The sequence below is a fragment of the Acomys minous genome, assembly GCF_964271855.1.
Source record: "Acomys minous genome assembly, chromosome: 9".
NCBI classification, from domain to species: Eukaryota; Metazoa; Chordata; class Mammalia; order Rodentia; family Muridae; genus Acomys; species Acomys minous.
Genome location: NC_140490.1, coordinates 111,854,630 through 111,869,593, shown reverse-complemented (window position 1 = coordinate 111,869,593; position 14,964 = coordinate 111,854,630). Strand labels below are relative to the sequence as shown.

Here is a 14,964-nt window from a genome sequence, read left to right as displayed (position 1 = left end):
GTCGTATGTATTTAAATTTGAAATAAAAATTACTTGAATTCAGCTGGGCATGGTGGCGCATGCATGTAATCTCAGCACTCTGGGAGGCAGAGCCAGGAGGATCTCTGTGAGTTCGAGGCCAGCCTGGTCTATAAGGCGAGTCCAGCACAGCCAAGGCTACACAGAGAAACCCTATCTTGAAAAACCAAACCATACCAAACAAACAAAACACCAAATTACTTGAATTCCATGCCATACACTATGTTCCATTCCTCTTGGTCAGATTTCAGGATTTCGTTAACCTCCCAGTCTGTAGATGGTCCTTTTCTCTCCATCTATTGCCAACAAAAATAGCACCGCTGTCCTCAGACAATTCCCTACCAAGTCAAGAAGTTCAACTCAAAACATTGCCCAAAGTTTGAAGTAACTGATGTCACACACCCCCGAAGATGACTGAAGTGATGTGTGCCTCTTCTTAAGAATGTCTTGGGTAAGTTCAGGCAGCATGCGCAGTAGCTGCTGCCTCTAAAGAGAACAATTACGCCTCACGTGAGGTCTTAGTGGTCCAGGGGCCCCACACCGTGACAAGAGTGTGGAGCCTCCCACCGGGACAGTTATCAATTCAAGGATTCCAGAGAAAGTGTTTCAGTCTGGAGGGGACAGGAGGTACAGGCAATTGGGAAAGCGAAGGCTGTTCCCAGTGAGGGCTGCTTCCTTTCTGACAGGAAACCTTCCTCAGCCACACTCTGATAGGGATAAAAAGACCAAAAGGTGCCCATATTGGGAAAAAAATACAGTGAAGATGCTTGGAGTAGAAAAAACATGGAATTTTCAGTACCATAAGAATGTCCATCCCTTCTGGGAATGCAAACCTCGAAGTGGTTAAACATTTGCTAAGAAGCCGGGGGCTAAAGAAATGGCTCATCGGTTAAAAGGGTAAACTCTTCTTGTAGAGGACAAGAGTTCAAATTCAGTTTCCAGCACCCATGCCAGTCGCTGTCATTGTGTGACCGACAATTATAAACTGCTGACACTCCCATCTCTATCTCCAGGGGAATCTGATGCCTTTAGTTTCCACAGGAACCTACACTCACAGACAGTCAGACACACACACACACACACACACACACACACACACACACACACATGCACACACAGACAGAGAGACAGACACATGCACACACAGAGACAGAGAGAGACACAGACACAGACAGACAGACAGACAGAGATAGAGACTTTAATTTAAAAAAAGGGGGGGGAGGGGCTGGAGAGGTGCAGTTAAGAGCAGTGACTGCTCTTCCAGAGGTCCTGAGTTCAATTCCCAGCAACCACATGGTGGCTCACAACCATCTGTAATGTGATCTAATGCCCTCTTCTGCCCTATAGGGGTACAAGCAGGTAGAACACTGTATGCATAATAAATAAATTTTAAAAAATATCCAGCCTGAAGCTGCCTCAACTTTCAACAGAGAAATTTTTGGTGCCTTAAGAGCATTTCTAGAAACTGGCAGCAAGTGGCATTCAAAGCACATGGCGCAAGAAATAAAGGACCAATGCCACAGCAGCCTCTGATCAAAACACGCAAGTCATCTGCACTTGACGCGTTTCCATTAAGCATATTTCGCAACCCGGCCTCCAGGGCCCCCCAAAGCAAAAGCGTCTTAGAAAAATTAAGTATTGAAAAGAGTTGATAAAAATCTGAAGCTGACTGGCTAGTTTTGCTCTTTGGAGACTTTATAGTTATCCATACAGCTACAGAGGGGTCTTTTGCTAGAATAAAGGCGGGACTGCCATAACTAAGGAGCTCATGAAGGCAGAGGCAAATGGCGGTGGATTTCCCTCTCACACAAGTCTGGGGTGTGTAGTCCAGGGGGCTGGAATGACTGTTGTGTCATGCTGGGGTCCAAGCTCCATCACCTGTTCCTGTGCCTTTCATCCCCCAGGAATTGTCCTCGGCTGTGGCCAAAGCTCAGCTACAGACAAGTCCATGTCCCCGTTCACAGTTAAGACTGAATGAAAACCCTATTTTTTTTTTCCTATGCCAGCAAACAGAGTGCATATATCCCTTCTGGGAGAGAATGCGCAATTCGTGATCGTGCTTAAAACTGCATTCATACGCCCTGTTCCTTTCATCTGAAATGTAAACACAGTGACATTTCTTTCCTGTACAGCATGAGTAAATAGCTCTTTTGGCTGAAGCAGTTCAAGGGTGCTCAATTATTTAATGCCAACCGGTTTGAAGATAAAAATGGCTCATGCAGGCTCAAGATAACATGAGGTTGAGAAAGGTTCCTGGAGGATGTGGGCTTGTGGGCGGTAGTTTAGATGAGACGCCACAGAAGCTCAGAAGAGGCACATTTGTCTTCTTTTCCTTCCTGCCAGGCAGCAGACCGTGCTCCCAAGTGGCTAGCTGCCTCTCTCCAGCCACTCCACACACTAGCCTTACAGTGTGACATCGACACTTCCATGGAGCAGTGAGGCCTGAGTTCTCGTACCTTGCATCTTGGCTCCCACTGTGACTCTGCACAGAGAGAAGTCCAGATGAGCTCCGCCAAGCCGAGCCCCAAGAGGAATAAGATGCTCTACTAAGTGTCGGGGACTATTTAGCAGGCAGCACCGGAAAACAAGAAAGCGATCTTGATTTTAAGTTGTCTCCACGTTTCCTCTTGTCTGCATTTTCTATTTTAGATCCTTACTGTGACCTGGCTCTTATTACATGTCCCTTCAAGTCCCTTGTGGAATTTAATTACATTTAAAAAATGATCTCCTTGGGGGCTGGAGAGATGGCTCAGTGGTTAAGAGCACCGACTGCCCTTCCAAAGGACCCGGGTTCAATTCTCAGTACCCACATGGCAGCTCACAACTGTCTGTGACGCCAAGAGCTGACAACCTCACACAGACGTACATGCAGGCAAAACACCAATGCACATAAAATTAAAAAAAAAAATTAATCTTGTTGGGTGGCAGTGGCTCCCAACTCAGTGCCTCCCCGCACTCGGGAGGCAGAGGCAGGTGGGATCTCTGAGAGTTCAAGGCCAGCCTGGTCTACAAAGCAAGTTCAAGGATAGACAGAGCCACACAGAGAAACCCTGTCTCAACAAACCAACAAAACCCAAACCAAAAAAGATCTATTTAAGGCAAAGACGTAAACACCCCAGTTTCAATTCTGTAAAGATTATTCAATAGTTTTAGTGCCATCAACAAGGGATATGTGTTGAATTTTAGTATTACTTACCTGGAGCTGTTCTACATCTTCCCTTCTCCCTTCCTCCCTTCCCATGTCCGATTTCTTTCTGAGTTGGTCTCATGTAGCTCAGGCTGGTTTTCAACTCTTGACCCTTTAGCCTCTGCCCTTCCAGTGCTAGGGTTACAGGCAGGTGCCATCACACTTAGTGCTCTGTTCTCTATCTCCTGTCTTCCCTGAAATGTTTTGCCTGTGAAAATTTATAAGGAAAGTATGACGCCATGAGGCTCCCTATGGGTACCACGTGACAAATTCATCCAACAAATATGCCCTGAACACACACTTATTGCAAAGTCACTTTATGTAGACTGGAACACCAGGTGCAATCTTTTAAAGACAAAATCGCAGCTTACAGAAGTCTAACTACTGACATTTCCCGCATGTTAAAAGAGAACCAGCTTACATGGGATTGAGGAGATGGGGGAGATGCACCCCTTTAATCCCAGGACTTGAGAGGCAGAGGCAGGTGCATCTCTGAGACTGAGGCTAGCCGGGTCTATGGAGTGAGTTCCAGCACAGTCAGAGCTACACAGAGAAACCTTGTCTTGGAAAAACAGGGGTGGAGGGGCAGAGAACCCAACTCACATATCAGATATCCTGCATATCAGATATTTACATAACGACTCATAACAGCAAAATTACAGTTATGAAGTAGTAACAAAAATAATTTTATGATTGGGGGTCACCACCACAGGAAGAGCTGTATTTAGGTGGTTAGGAAGGTTGAGAACCACTGCAAGACTGAAGAACATCTGAAGCAACAAAAAACAAAATGAAGTTCATTCAGAATTTTAGACTCACCAAGATAGGAAAGATGTTTTCTACAAGGCTGTCAAATACAATTAGCCAAAACACCATGAATGTAACACTCATATAACCCGATTGTTTCGTGTAATTTTTTTTATTTACTTGCAGTAATATAGATGCATATGTCAAAATAAAATAAAATGAAATGAAACAAATAACAAAAACAAAAACAAAGTGAAAGAGCTGGAGAGATGGCTCAGAGATTTAAGAGCACTGGTTATTCTTCCAGAGGTCCTGGGTTCAATTCCTAGCAACCACATGGTGGCTCACAACCACAGATTCTGTAATGGAATCTGATGTCCTCTTTTGGTGTCCAGGAAGACAGTGTACTCATATACATAAAAAAAAATCTCTTCAAAATAACCTGACAGGCGATTAAAAACAAACAGAAAAGCTGTGCAGCAGTTTACGGTAGGCTCATCCATCTATGAATTCAGAAAGATCATTCTCCCTACGTCCAGAAACCTGAAATAATGTTCCAATGGCATAAACCTACAGGACAGTGCTGTATGTATGTAAAAGTCACCGGGCCACATGAAGATGCTATGGGTTTGTGTGGTGCACGGTGCATACAGATTTGAATGTGTATGTGTGTTTGCGGGTGGGGGAGTTCAGGTACAAATACACACATGGAGGCCAGCAGGGCTGGGGGAGGTGTGTGCTGATTTTGGATGTATTTCCTCAGTTGCTCTCCAGGTATTTTGAGAGCTGCGGGGATGTGCCTGTCTCGACCACCACTGCAGGCTGCAGGATTAGAGGTATGCTGTCAAGCCTGGCCTGTAGGTGGGTCCTGGGGATTCAGACTCAGGCTCTTCGCACCTGTGCAGCAGGACCCTTTCTCCAGAGCTACCCCAGCCCACCAAGTGTGTGACAGCAGAGTAGATACCAGCATCTAACCTGGTATTTGCACAGTAAGAATTTAGTTAAGGAATAAGCTGGAAACACGTATTTAGGGGAAAGGGTGGAGATAATACTGTGTCGCTTAACAAGCACATTTAAACACTGGTGTGAAGGAAACATTGTTTGGAATGCTACAGAGAATTGCAAAAAGTAGAAGACACTGTCTTTCTCTGTGACTTCAGGCACAGTATTGCTCCTTGCACTCACAAGCTTTTAAAGTGACATGCAAACACTTGCAAATTCACACTAGGAACGACTGTCCAATTATTTGTTGCTCTTAAACTCTGGCCACGCACTAAACCCAAGAAAAACGAGCAGCCGCAAGGAATCCTTACAAGATTTAGGCGCTGGGAAGAAGCCAAAAGAACACACTCGTTTTTCCAGCATTAACTTCTAACTATAAAAGGTGAGTTCACAACAACTAGCTCTATTTTTAGACAGGTACTCAAAGGTGCGGATGTTGCGAATTCTTTACTATCTGTGTGTGCACAGTGCCACGGCGTACGAGCGGCTCCCGGAAGACATCTTTGTGGAGTGAGTTCTCTCCCTCAAATTCAGGTGCCAGGTTTGGGTGGCAAATGCATTCATTACGTGCTGAACTATCCTCCCATGCCCTAACTAATGGTTTCCAATAGAAGCAGAAATAAACCAAATGACACACAAAAGGGAAATTGACTTATATGCTTTTTACAAAGAAAAGTTGACTTTTATTTGCTGCTTTACAAATTTTTTTTGTCCACAAAAATATTTGAAATACGATGATATTTTATATTCATGTTCACAATGTAAGGTGGCATCTGAAGACCCCATTCAAGTCGGGAGATTACATGATTCTACGCAGTACAGGAAGTTAAAGAAAATAAAGTAGAAAAAAATTCAGAAAAGGGAAATACAGAGACAAGCTCCCTCAGACACAGAGTACCACAGACCTGAGACAGATATATAATACAAGAGGCATATTCAGTCAGGCTTTGTTCCATAAAGCTGATATTTCTGTCTGTATGGTGTGGGGGACTCAAGGTGCTTAAGCTAAAGACTGGCTTGACTTCAAAGTCAGCCAGAAGTCCCTTTTAATATTTAGCCAAAGAATAAATCTTTTCCTCACATTTAGTGTCTGTATCTGTAGATGTGTGTGTATAGGACACAGGACAATTCTCAGGACTTTATTCTCTCCTATGCAGTGGTCCCTGGGTATTAGCCACAGGCCGTCAGGTTTGGCATTAAATACCTTTGTCCACCAAGCCACCTCCCTGGCTCCAGATTAAAAGTTTGAGCAACAAAAGACTTAGTGTTAAAGTTCATCTTCAGAATCTTGGTCATCGATTTTCTGGGGTTGCCTCTTGATGTTGATTATTAAATCGATGGTTAATATTTTCGCCAAACACTGAAGAACTGAACTCAGTAACACATACTTACCAGCCAGAGACTCCAAGCCTGGATGACGGCTTACCATGGGCTGACTGGTTTGCAGTGCGTGGAGGGATCGCATATATACGTGTGGGAAGCTGTCCTTTCCCCTCTTAGGCTTATGAAGGATTTTGGGGATGCCTAAAAGTGCATTAGCTATTAACACACTGACCACGCTTTCGTCAGGTCGCTTGCATTGTTTGGCATAACTGAGAAGGTAGTAATGCATTAGAATCTCAAACTGACCCCCCGCTGGCAGGACACAGCCTGCTGGCACAGCTGATGAACAGTACCCCCGGGAAGCACAGGTGCCTAGTGATCTGTGCACGGCTGGCATCGTGGACCCCTTTCCGGGATAATCTGTGACATTTTCCAAAGAAACTTCTGTTTTAGTGTTTTCTGCTGTAGGATTTCCAGTGGAATTGTTCCCAATTAACACGTCACAGCCATCAACTATCGAACTTTTTTCTGGAGACAAGCACTCTGGTGCTTCATCTGGTTGGGATGTATCTATTGGTGTCTCCTTGTGTGCTGACACATGTGTTTTTAATTCTGTATCTGAGGCCACCAAATTTGAATATACTTCTAAATATGTCTGAGATGTTTCCAGCGTATTTTTGCTCTTTGCTATTCTGTCCTGACCCATTTCTGGCACATGATGACTCTCTGCGCTATTGTTACAAGCAACAGGACTTGAGTCACAGTGGTCTTCGGTTTGCACGATGTAATTTAGGTCGAGGCCAGTAAATAATTGCCGAAGCATCTTAAATGCACCATGAGAAGCACTCTGGTGTTGCTGCACAAGCCCCAGAACTGGTCCACAAAGGACCATACAGTGAGGTCTAAACGCACCAGTGCTGGTCAAGCCAACATGAACATGCCGCCTGGATCTAAGGGTGAGGGGTTTACAAAATGTCACCAAAGTAGCATCGGAAAGTTCCCACTGTGAAGTGACCTGTGGTATGACACAAGGAGAAAGACCAGTGATCCTCTGCACAAGAGAAACTTCTTCAGGTGATAAACAGTCCACCACCGATATGCCATTCAGCCTCGCACAATATGCCACTAGGTCTGGCTGCTTCACAGTGGACAGGAGCAGTTTTATATTCTGACTTTGCAAGTATTTCATTACTGTCTTTGTCCTTTCCACGATCCAATGCTGAGATGCCTGAAACTCTGCTTCTGAATTAAGAATAAACTCGGATCTGGGTGAAGAAAACAGAGGCTGGAGGATTTCCGTTACTATCACCATCCTTATGTCACCATCTGCTGGGCAATACACAGAAAAGTCTCTGGAAAGCACAAGGCCCTCCACAACTCTAGAATCTGAAACGGGAAGGCCTGTCACACCAACATTCAACTCCTCAAAACAGTTGTCCACCAACTCCAACACCTCAGTGCCACGCTCACACGCCACACACTTGAAAACGTAGTCACACATCAGCTGTGAAATCAATCTGTGATTGTTCCTTCCCACTCTTCCACAAAAGTAAGCTTCCAGGAGTAACTCTACAGAGCGCCTGCACAGTGTTCTTCCTTTAGCAGACCAAGAAAAGACAGATAAATAGTGCCTGCTTAGATACTGGTCCACAACACAACCCAGTACTTGTGTCTGAAACGTTAGCAGCGCCTGGGAAATAAATTTCCACTGACAACAGTTTTTCCAATGCCTTTCATGGGTCTGAATATTTTCAGAAGTGAATGAATGTTTTTCTTTTTCTCTCATTGTATGAAGTCCTCTGAGTAAATGGCAAAGAAAAATAATAAATGTTTTAGCACCATCTCCTGTTTTTTTAAGGTGACTGGAAACACATGCCACTATCATCCTGTATTGGGAAGGAAAAAAAAAGTAACTCAGATTTTCTATGTTGGTGCCAAGTTAAACCCATATTTTCATATTGCTACGGACACAAAGACTATTGTCTTTTTGGCATACAGCCATGGCTTAACTTTTGCTAAGCTACTTTGTTCTAGTCTAAAATGCCAGGGAGGGAAAAGAGTGCGAAGTATTCTAAGTTGGTGATGAGGTTTGGGCAGCGCTCTACCCTGATGTCTACCCTGGTCTTACAACATGGGTCTTATCCAGGTCCCTGGCCTCAGGGCTGGATGAGAGGTGGAGGGAGACTTGTGGGCGTGGCGGGACTGCAGGTGGAGCGAGGTACCTGGCTAAGGGATGCTCTAAGTGCAGCGCCTCCAGGAGGCGGCCTCCATCCCGGCTAAGCAGCACCTCGCCGGTGGGCTTCGTACACAGCACTTGGCCGCCCCCGGGCCCCACGCAGCGGCTCGCGATGGTTTCTAGCACTTCAACCACCTGCAGCGCCGCCGTCACAGACCCCAGAGAAGCCATGGATCCGGAACATGCGAAACGCTCCCTTCATAAGCAGGGGACGGAAGGTCAGGGCCGGCTGGAGGGCGGAAACGGAGAAGGCGGGGAGAAAGCCGGAAGCGCTGTAGCAAGGCTTGCGTGGATTGGCCATCGTGGCGGAAGGGCCCTGTGCCCTGCAGTGGGATGGAGCCCGCCTGCCGGGGGCGGAGACTGAAGTGGTCCTGGGGTCTCCAGGGACAATCCTGCACTCGTGACCTGCTGGCGACCCAGCCCCTACACCCTCAGGTCTGCACGCGGAGAAGGGGCTCGGCCGAAGAATAACGCGCCTCCCTCCCATCTTAGGTTTATTCCTACAGTGTCTGTGCGGTATCGCTTGCTCCCTTGCCTTCACGTAAATGGTTTAGGATGCAGGACAGCCACCAAGAACTTGGCCACCGCCATTTTTAGGCTGTCTTCCTCTGGAGTGCGCTACCTTTCTCGCTTTCAGTTATCAAAGAAACCCCCACCTAGTTTAACCACTTTAGCAGAAATAATAGAGGCTTGCCCTGTTTCATATATTAAAACACAGGCTTCAGGGAGAGCCTAAGCGCTGGATTCATGGCTCAGGCGATTCTTCCATCTTTGTGGGGGGGGGGGGGAAGGGGGCGGGGGGAGGGGATGGAGATAACATCCACTAAAAAAAATCTTAAAAGTTCTGAGGTGAATACGCTAGGAAATATTTTGTACAGTCAAGTATTGGTCCTTAACTCACATTCTTACAGTGGATTGCCATTCTTGGGCTGTTAAACTCACAAAGAGAATGCAGAAGAAAATGTCAACATTAGCAGGAAACATATTTTAGATATTGACTGCTGTTTAACACTAACAGGTGTTTCCTTACTCCATACTGCCATGCAAAACAGAAAAACTGTAGGTTCGCCCTCCCTTATTTCTACAAGTAGCAAGTGGATTCACAGGGGCAAGTTAGAATGGGGAGAAAGGAAGGAGAACCCAAGAGTAAAACTTTCCTGGAACTTATCTAAGGTTTACTAGTGACTGGAGGAGAAAACAGAATTTCAATGGTTAATGGCAATGCTACCCCACCCTGTTGCATTCATCATTGGGCATCATCTTAATACACAGTTAAAGAGTGGGTAATTGCAAATATTTAACTAGTCCAGTCAAGGTTCTCCTTAAGTGCAGTGTCACTGTGTAGACATGATTCAAAAGGGTTATCTGTTCGTGCTTTCATTCTTACTGTGTGGTTTTGAGGTCATGTAGATACTCAGCTTCACTTTTAACATATGGAATATGCAAAATTTCCACTTCTCAAGAAAGAATGAGTATGAAGTACCAAGTAAAACATACATTAGGGATTCTGTTAAATTCCTGTCAAACCTGTACACATGTTTTGCACACAGCCCTCCCCCCACCCCCCGCCCCCGCCAATAAACAAGAGAGGATTTAGTTACTATATCAAGAGTCGGATTGCAGATTGCTCTTTTTAAAAAAGTTTATTTAGAATACCTACTTGTAGAAGTTAACGTAATTTAACAGATTAGAAAAATTCTTTTCTCTCTGCAAACACAACAGGTTAGGAATAATAGATTAGAAATGTATACATTACAAAACCGCCTGTGACTAGCTATACATTTACTATGCACCTTAAGTGAATTCAACAGTGTGCTATGCTTACACTGCAGGTAACAACGTACTTACACCCTATCATACAAAACTGACCGGTGGTAGTGCTTGACTTTATAAACAGCCATTAACTGAAGTATTTAAAGTTAAATGGATATTTAACATGCCAAAAGTGGTAATAAATTCAACTCAAGTTCTGTGGCTCATCATTCAAATGTTTCATGGCATTTTTTTTCAGATAAAGGGTTTCGATATTAAAATAATTTTCATGATAAATGAAGAGGCTAACTTTTTAAAATACTACATTAAGTACAGTCACATTCATTTCTGTCAATGTTTTCCTGTGGCTCTCATTATTAAGACGACACTGGTCCTGTATAATTTTAACTGTCCATTTTCAATTAAAAACTGAAACAAAATATTTTAATTGTAACAAAAATTAGATATACTAAACTCACACAATACATAACAAAATGAAACCAAATTTTGCAGTGGTAGCAGGTTATACATTTTAAAGAATCTCTTTTTTTACTTAGTCAAATAAAAAAGAAGTTAGTTGAAAAGTAAACTTATTGAATTATGGGAGGTTCTTCCCACTGGGTCAAATTGGAAAATTTGATATAAACATGAATTTTTAAAAATTTATATTTAACATAGTTCAAAATAACCTTCAGTCTCATGTACGGCTCATCTTATGCCATCATCCCTATAATAAGACAAAAAAGCAAAACAAAACTATTTACTGCTGACTAGAAATGCAAAACATTGAAAAACAATGGGATATTTTATACATTTTTTTATTTTGATGAAGATATTCTTCAAAAAGTTAAAACTGCCCTCCACAAAATTCTGTGAATATGGCACAACTTGACACCAAAAACAGTGTGAATTCCATCAAAAAGGCACTGTTTACAATACTCAGAGTAATCTTTGACATGTTTACTTCAATGATATCTGAGTATGAATATATTTGAAATATTCTATTGAAATAACTAGACAAACCCTTATAAAAGTACATTACTGCTTACATATTCTTCAGCTATATAAAAGGAAATAAAGTGATACAGAGAAATGACCCTTTTATGACAAGCCCATAAACACTTTGAAGACATTACTGTTTTGTAACAAAAATTAACAAAAATATTTCCTTAAAGGCACAAAAGCATGAAATATTAAATGAGGGTTGTATCTTACAAGTCCAGCTTTTCATGGAGTGCAGTTGTCAGCTGAGCTGTGACAACGATGACCACGATACCTTCCTAAGTCATACTAAAAGCAGTAGAGCTAGAAATTACAAGTTAAGTCTCTATTGCTGTCGCACACAGGCACCTCCGAGGTGCCCTAGCCAGCAACATCTCACTAAATGGAGGACAATAAAGACACGTAACAACTGAAAATTAGAAGTGCCAATTATTATTACTACTTATCTAAATTTTTATGTGAGAAAATAAAGTTCTGGATAGATGAAGAAAACTGGTCAGACTCAAAAACAAAAATCAAAACCCTAGAAACCACATGAAGTTTTCAGACAGTCTGGAACACTGATTCACACCATTGTGAGTCCATTTATGAGGGAAGATAACCCTCGGAAAAGTCACACAGTCTAACTGAACTCCAATTCAATTATAAGCTGTTTTAAGGACTCACGTAAAAAGCCACCAATTCCTGAGTGTTGTGTTCAGTTCACAGAGAGGAGAAACTCAGACACCTGAAAGCGTCATCAAAGCTTTCGGCTCAAACAGTCACCCTGCACATTAGTTTTATTCCTTGGGTAAGGATCCATTAACATTAGCTCGAAATTGAAATTAAAACAAAAACAAAAAACCAACTACATTTCCAGTCTCGGATGTCAATACAAGTAAAGCACTGTTCAGATCACATGAAACAACACAAAAAATTAAGAAAGAGCCCTAAGGCAGGTCACCAACAGCTTAATATCTCAGGGTTTAATGATGAAACAGCTTTTAGTGATCAACCAATCAAGTTATATATAATATAAATTAATACTAATTTAAAATCATATAAAGATTAAGTTGTACAATATTTACAAAATATCACATCAATGAATAATAGGCAGTTGAGCATAATATTGGTAGAATATGAATACAAAAAATATATCGACAAATATGAAATATAACCCAAAACTCCATAATAATGAAATACTGGATACAGGTACGTCTTGCTTATGCTGTTAACAAAGTTTAAAATATTTTCATATGAAACACAGCATTTTGTTTTGCTAACCCCACACGGGAAATGGCTTTTCATAAAAACCTAAGGAACTTCAGATAGTGTGTTCATTAGAAGGGACTTCTGGTTTTAGCACTGGAACAGCCATCTCTCGGCTTTGCACACCTCACAGCACAGAGCTGACTGTAGTTTCACTTGTGTCTTGGTCTCTTCCTAATTGAAGCCAGATGCAGCCAGACCAACAGCTCTTTTTTAGATTTCCACAGTGTATAAACCCTTCTAAAACCTGTAGTTTGAGGAATCTAAGTTTTATGACGTTTCAAAACTTAACTACCTTTTACAGAAGTGTTTTTGACAATAATAAATATATATGTAAAAACATACAATATTAAGCTGAAAAAACAGGCCAAACCCCTTAGGAACAAAACCTGCCTGATCGTGAACAGCAGGACTCGTATGGAACTGCGGCCGCCACAGGACGATGGAAAGAGGTGAGTCTCATAACCTGGTATTTCCCAATGCTCAACTTATTGCACATTTAAGCAAATTAATTTGAATGTCTTAGAATAAAGACCACTACAGTGTCTTTTCTTACTGCCTTTTTTGACTTTTGAAGTAGATTAGCTAGAATTCTTCTCTTCTATTTACTCACTGAGCACTCCAGTGTCTAAAGGAAAGCTAAAATGGTTTTTGTAAAGAAAACACCGAATTATCAAGAGTTCACATACCCTATAAACCTCTGACCACTGTTTGCAGCAGGTGCTTACAGCAGGCCTGTAACATATAGATCCACGTGGCTGTACACCAGTCATTAAAATTGATATATAGAAGTACATACTCACCTATATCTGTAACATTAAATCCTAGGGATTAGAAAACCTTGTGTAAACTCTTAAAAATTTTCTACTTGTCCCTTACAATATACTAATTCTGATCACTCACGCTCTTTTCTTGGTGTTTCTAAGAAGACAACTGAGCTAGATACCTTGAAGATGATTTTAGCAGTATAATGCATTGAATTATTCATAATGTCTATTATCTATCATTTCCCCACTGTAATTCCTTAATGAAAGTTGTATGCCAGTCCTCTGAAGGAGATAGTTGACTATACATATATTTATAAGAGTGACAGCATTTTTGTTATGAACAATGGTATCAGAATATTTCATAACATACTGCAGAACACAGAAACTATTGTCAGGTAAGAGTTCTTGTGTACACATGTGGATTTCTTACATGTAGGCACAATCTCATAAAAGTGTTCTGGCACTAACACAGTCGATTTTAATAACCAAATAGAATAGCTCTTGTTTCGGGTTAAGGATAAAAGACGTGAAAGGGAGGCAGACACTTCTACATTTATCTCCTATTTTGTTTTGAGTCAGACGTATGGTCGTGCTTTATTTAATAAAGAGCAAACCAATTTGAACACTGGTCCCAGGTCAAGTCTGATCTTTCCAGTTCACTGATTCAACTGATGAGAACTACTTGAACATAAAGTTTATTATGACTTGAAGCAAAATCAGAAGGAAAATGACAAAGTAGTCTTTCTGTTGCAGAAAATAATCCGTAGCAGGTGCACTTGAAAGCAAATGATTTCGAAGAGCCATAATGTTTCTGCAAAATGAGCAACAATAAATTTAATAATTATTTTTTTTAGAAATGTTAGCACAAAACTTCATTATTATCCTTTGTTATTATATGTCACAAGGTGTCTAAGTACATTAACTGAAGTAACTAGTGTGGCCCATTACTCCTCTAACCAAGACCTGAGAGTGCCAGTGCCAGGTTACTATGCTTTAAGTACACGGTATCAGGCATATTACCTTAGGGACCATATCAAACATGATCATCAATGCTTAATGATATAGAAGGAGACTATCTTTTATATTACAACAGTGGGGTAAGAAGAGTATTTGCTCTTTAGTTGGCTAAGTTTCTCTTACCTTTAGTTGGAGGACAAGAATAAAGTAAAAATTCCAAATTCTCCAGGAAGAAAAAAATGCAACAGATTTCCTAACATTTTGAAACTGAAGAGTATTCAGCAGTGGTTTTTTGTTTTTGTTGTGTGTGTGTGTGTGTGTGTGCTATAAGATTTAAATTTAGTCATAAAATATACTTCTAGTATCTTTAAAAGGAGCCGATGAGTGAATTTTTATTTATTTTTTTTGGATTGTGCTATGAAAAAAAAGGAGGCAAAAGCAACCAAGTAGGTTTATACATATAATTAAATTATATAATGTGAACACAAATTTAAGGCCTGCTAATGCTCAAGGTCCACATGCCGTTCTGTGTGCTCTGAAGGAGCCGCAGGCCAGGGGCCCAGCAGCTCGAAGGAGCAACTCTGAAGGGGGCTCAGAAGGAGGGCAGATGGGAAGTTAGGCCAGCCATGCACAGGGCAGGGCACATGATCAGAAAAGGCGTAAGAAGGTAACGCTTGAAAGCACTCTATTGGGTAAGCCAAGTTTTTCCTTTTTGAAACAGTTTC

At 41.8% G+C, this 14,964-nt stretch overlaps 2 protein-coding genes across 11 annotated transcripts in view; both read right to left on the bottom strand.

Annotated features, from left to right (window-relative positions):
- Positions 1–5,614: 5,614 nt before the first annotated feature.
- Positions 5,615–9,278, bottom strand: BBS10 (Bardet-Biedl syndrome 10). 3 transcript variants are annotated; one of them, XM_084796170.1, is made up of 2 exons: positions 8,500–9,278; positions 5,615–8,163 (listed from the first exon to the last, which is right to left on the bottom strand). In XM_084796170.1, exons 1-2 carry the CDS (start codon positions 8,682–8,684, stop codon positions 6,222–6,224), a joined length of 2,127 nt encoding a protein of 708 aa, XP_084652296.1. In that variant the 5' UTR covers positions 8,685–9,278; the 3' UTR covers positions 5,615–6,221. The 3 variants fall into 3 exon arrangements, with proteins under 3 accessions (XP_084652296.1, XP_084652298.1, XP_084652297.1); XM_084796172.1 differs by having other exon boundaries at positions 5,615–7,542; XM_084796171.1 differs by having other exon boundaries at positions 8,649–9,278.
- Positions 9,279–10,137: 859 nt separating this feature from the next.
- OSBPL8 (oxysterol binding protein like 8) overlaps positions 10,138–14,964 on the bottom strand; it is a 122,485-nt gene continuing 117,658 nt past the window's right edge. For all 8 annotated transcript variants that reach the window (XM_084797055.1, XM_084797054.1, XM_084797056.1 and 5 more), the window contains one exon: positions 10,138–14,093. In XM_084797055.1, the coding sequence (XP_084653181.1) occupies positions 13,961–14,093 (133 nt within the window). In that variant the 3' untranslated portion in view covers positions 10,138–13,960. The remainder of the gene's footprint in view (positions 14,094–14,964) is intronic.

Bases quoted from the DNA above. Each gene is read 5' to 3' on its own strand.
- BBS10 (XM_084796170.1), bottom strand. From the start codon at position 8,684: ATGGCTTCTCTGGGGTCTGTGACGGCGGCGCTGCAGGTGGTTGAAGTG. The intron at 8,164-8,499 runs GTACCTCGCTCC...TTCCCAATACAG, and splicing joins TTAGAGCATCCCTTAGCCAG to GATGATAGTGGCATGTGTTT.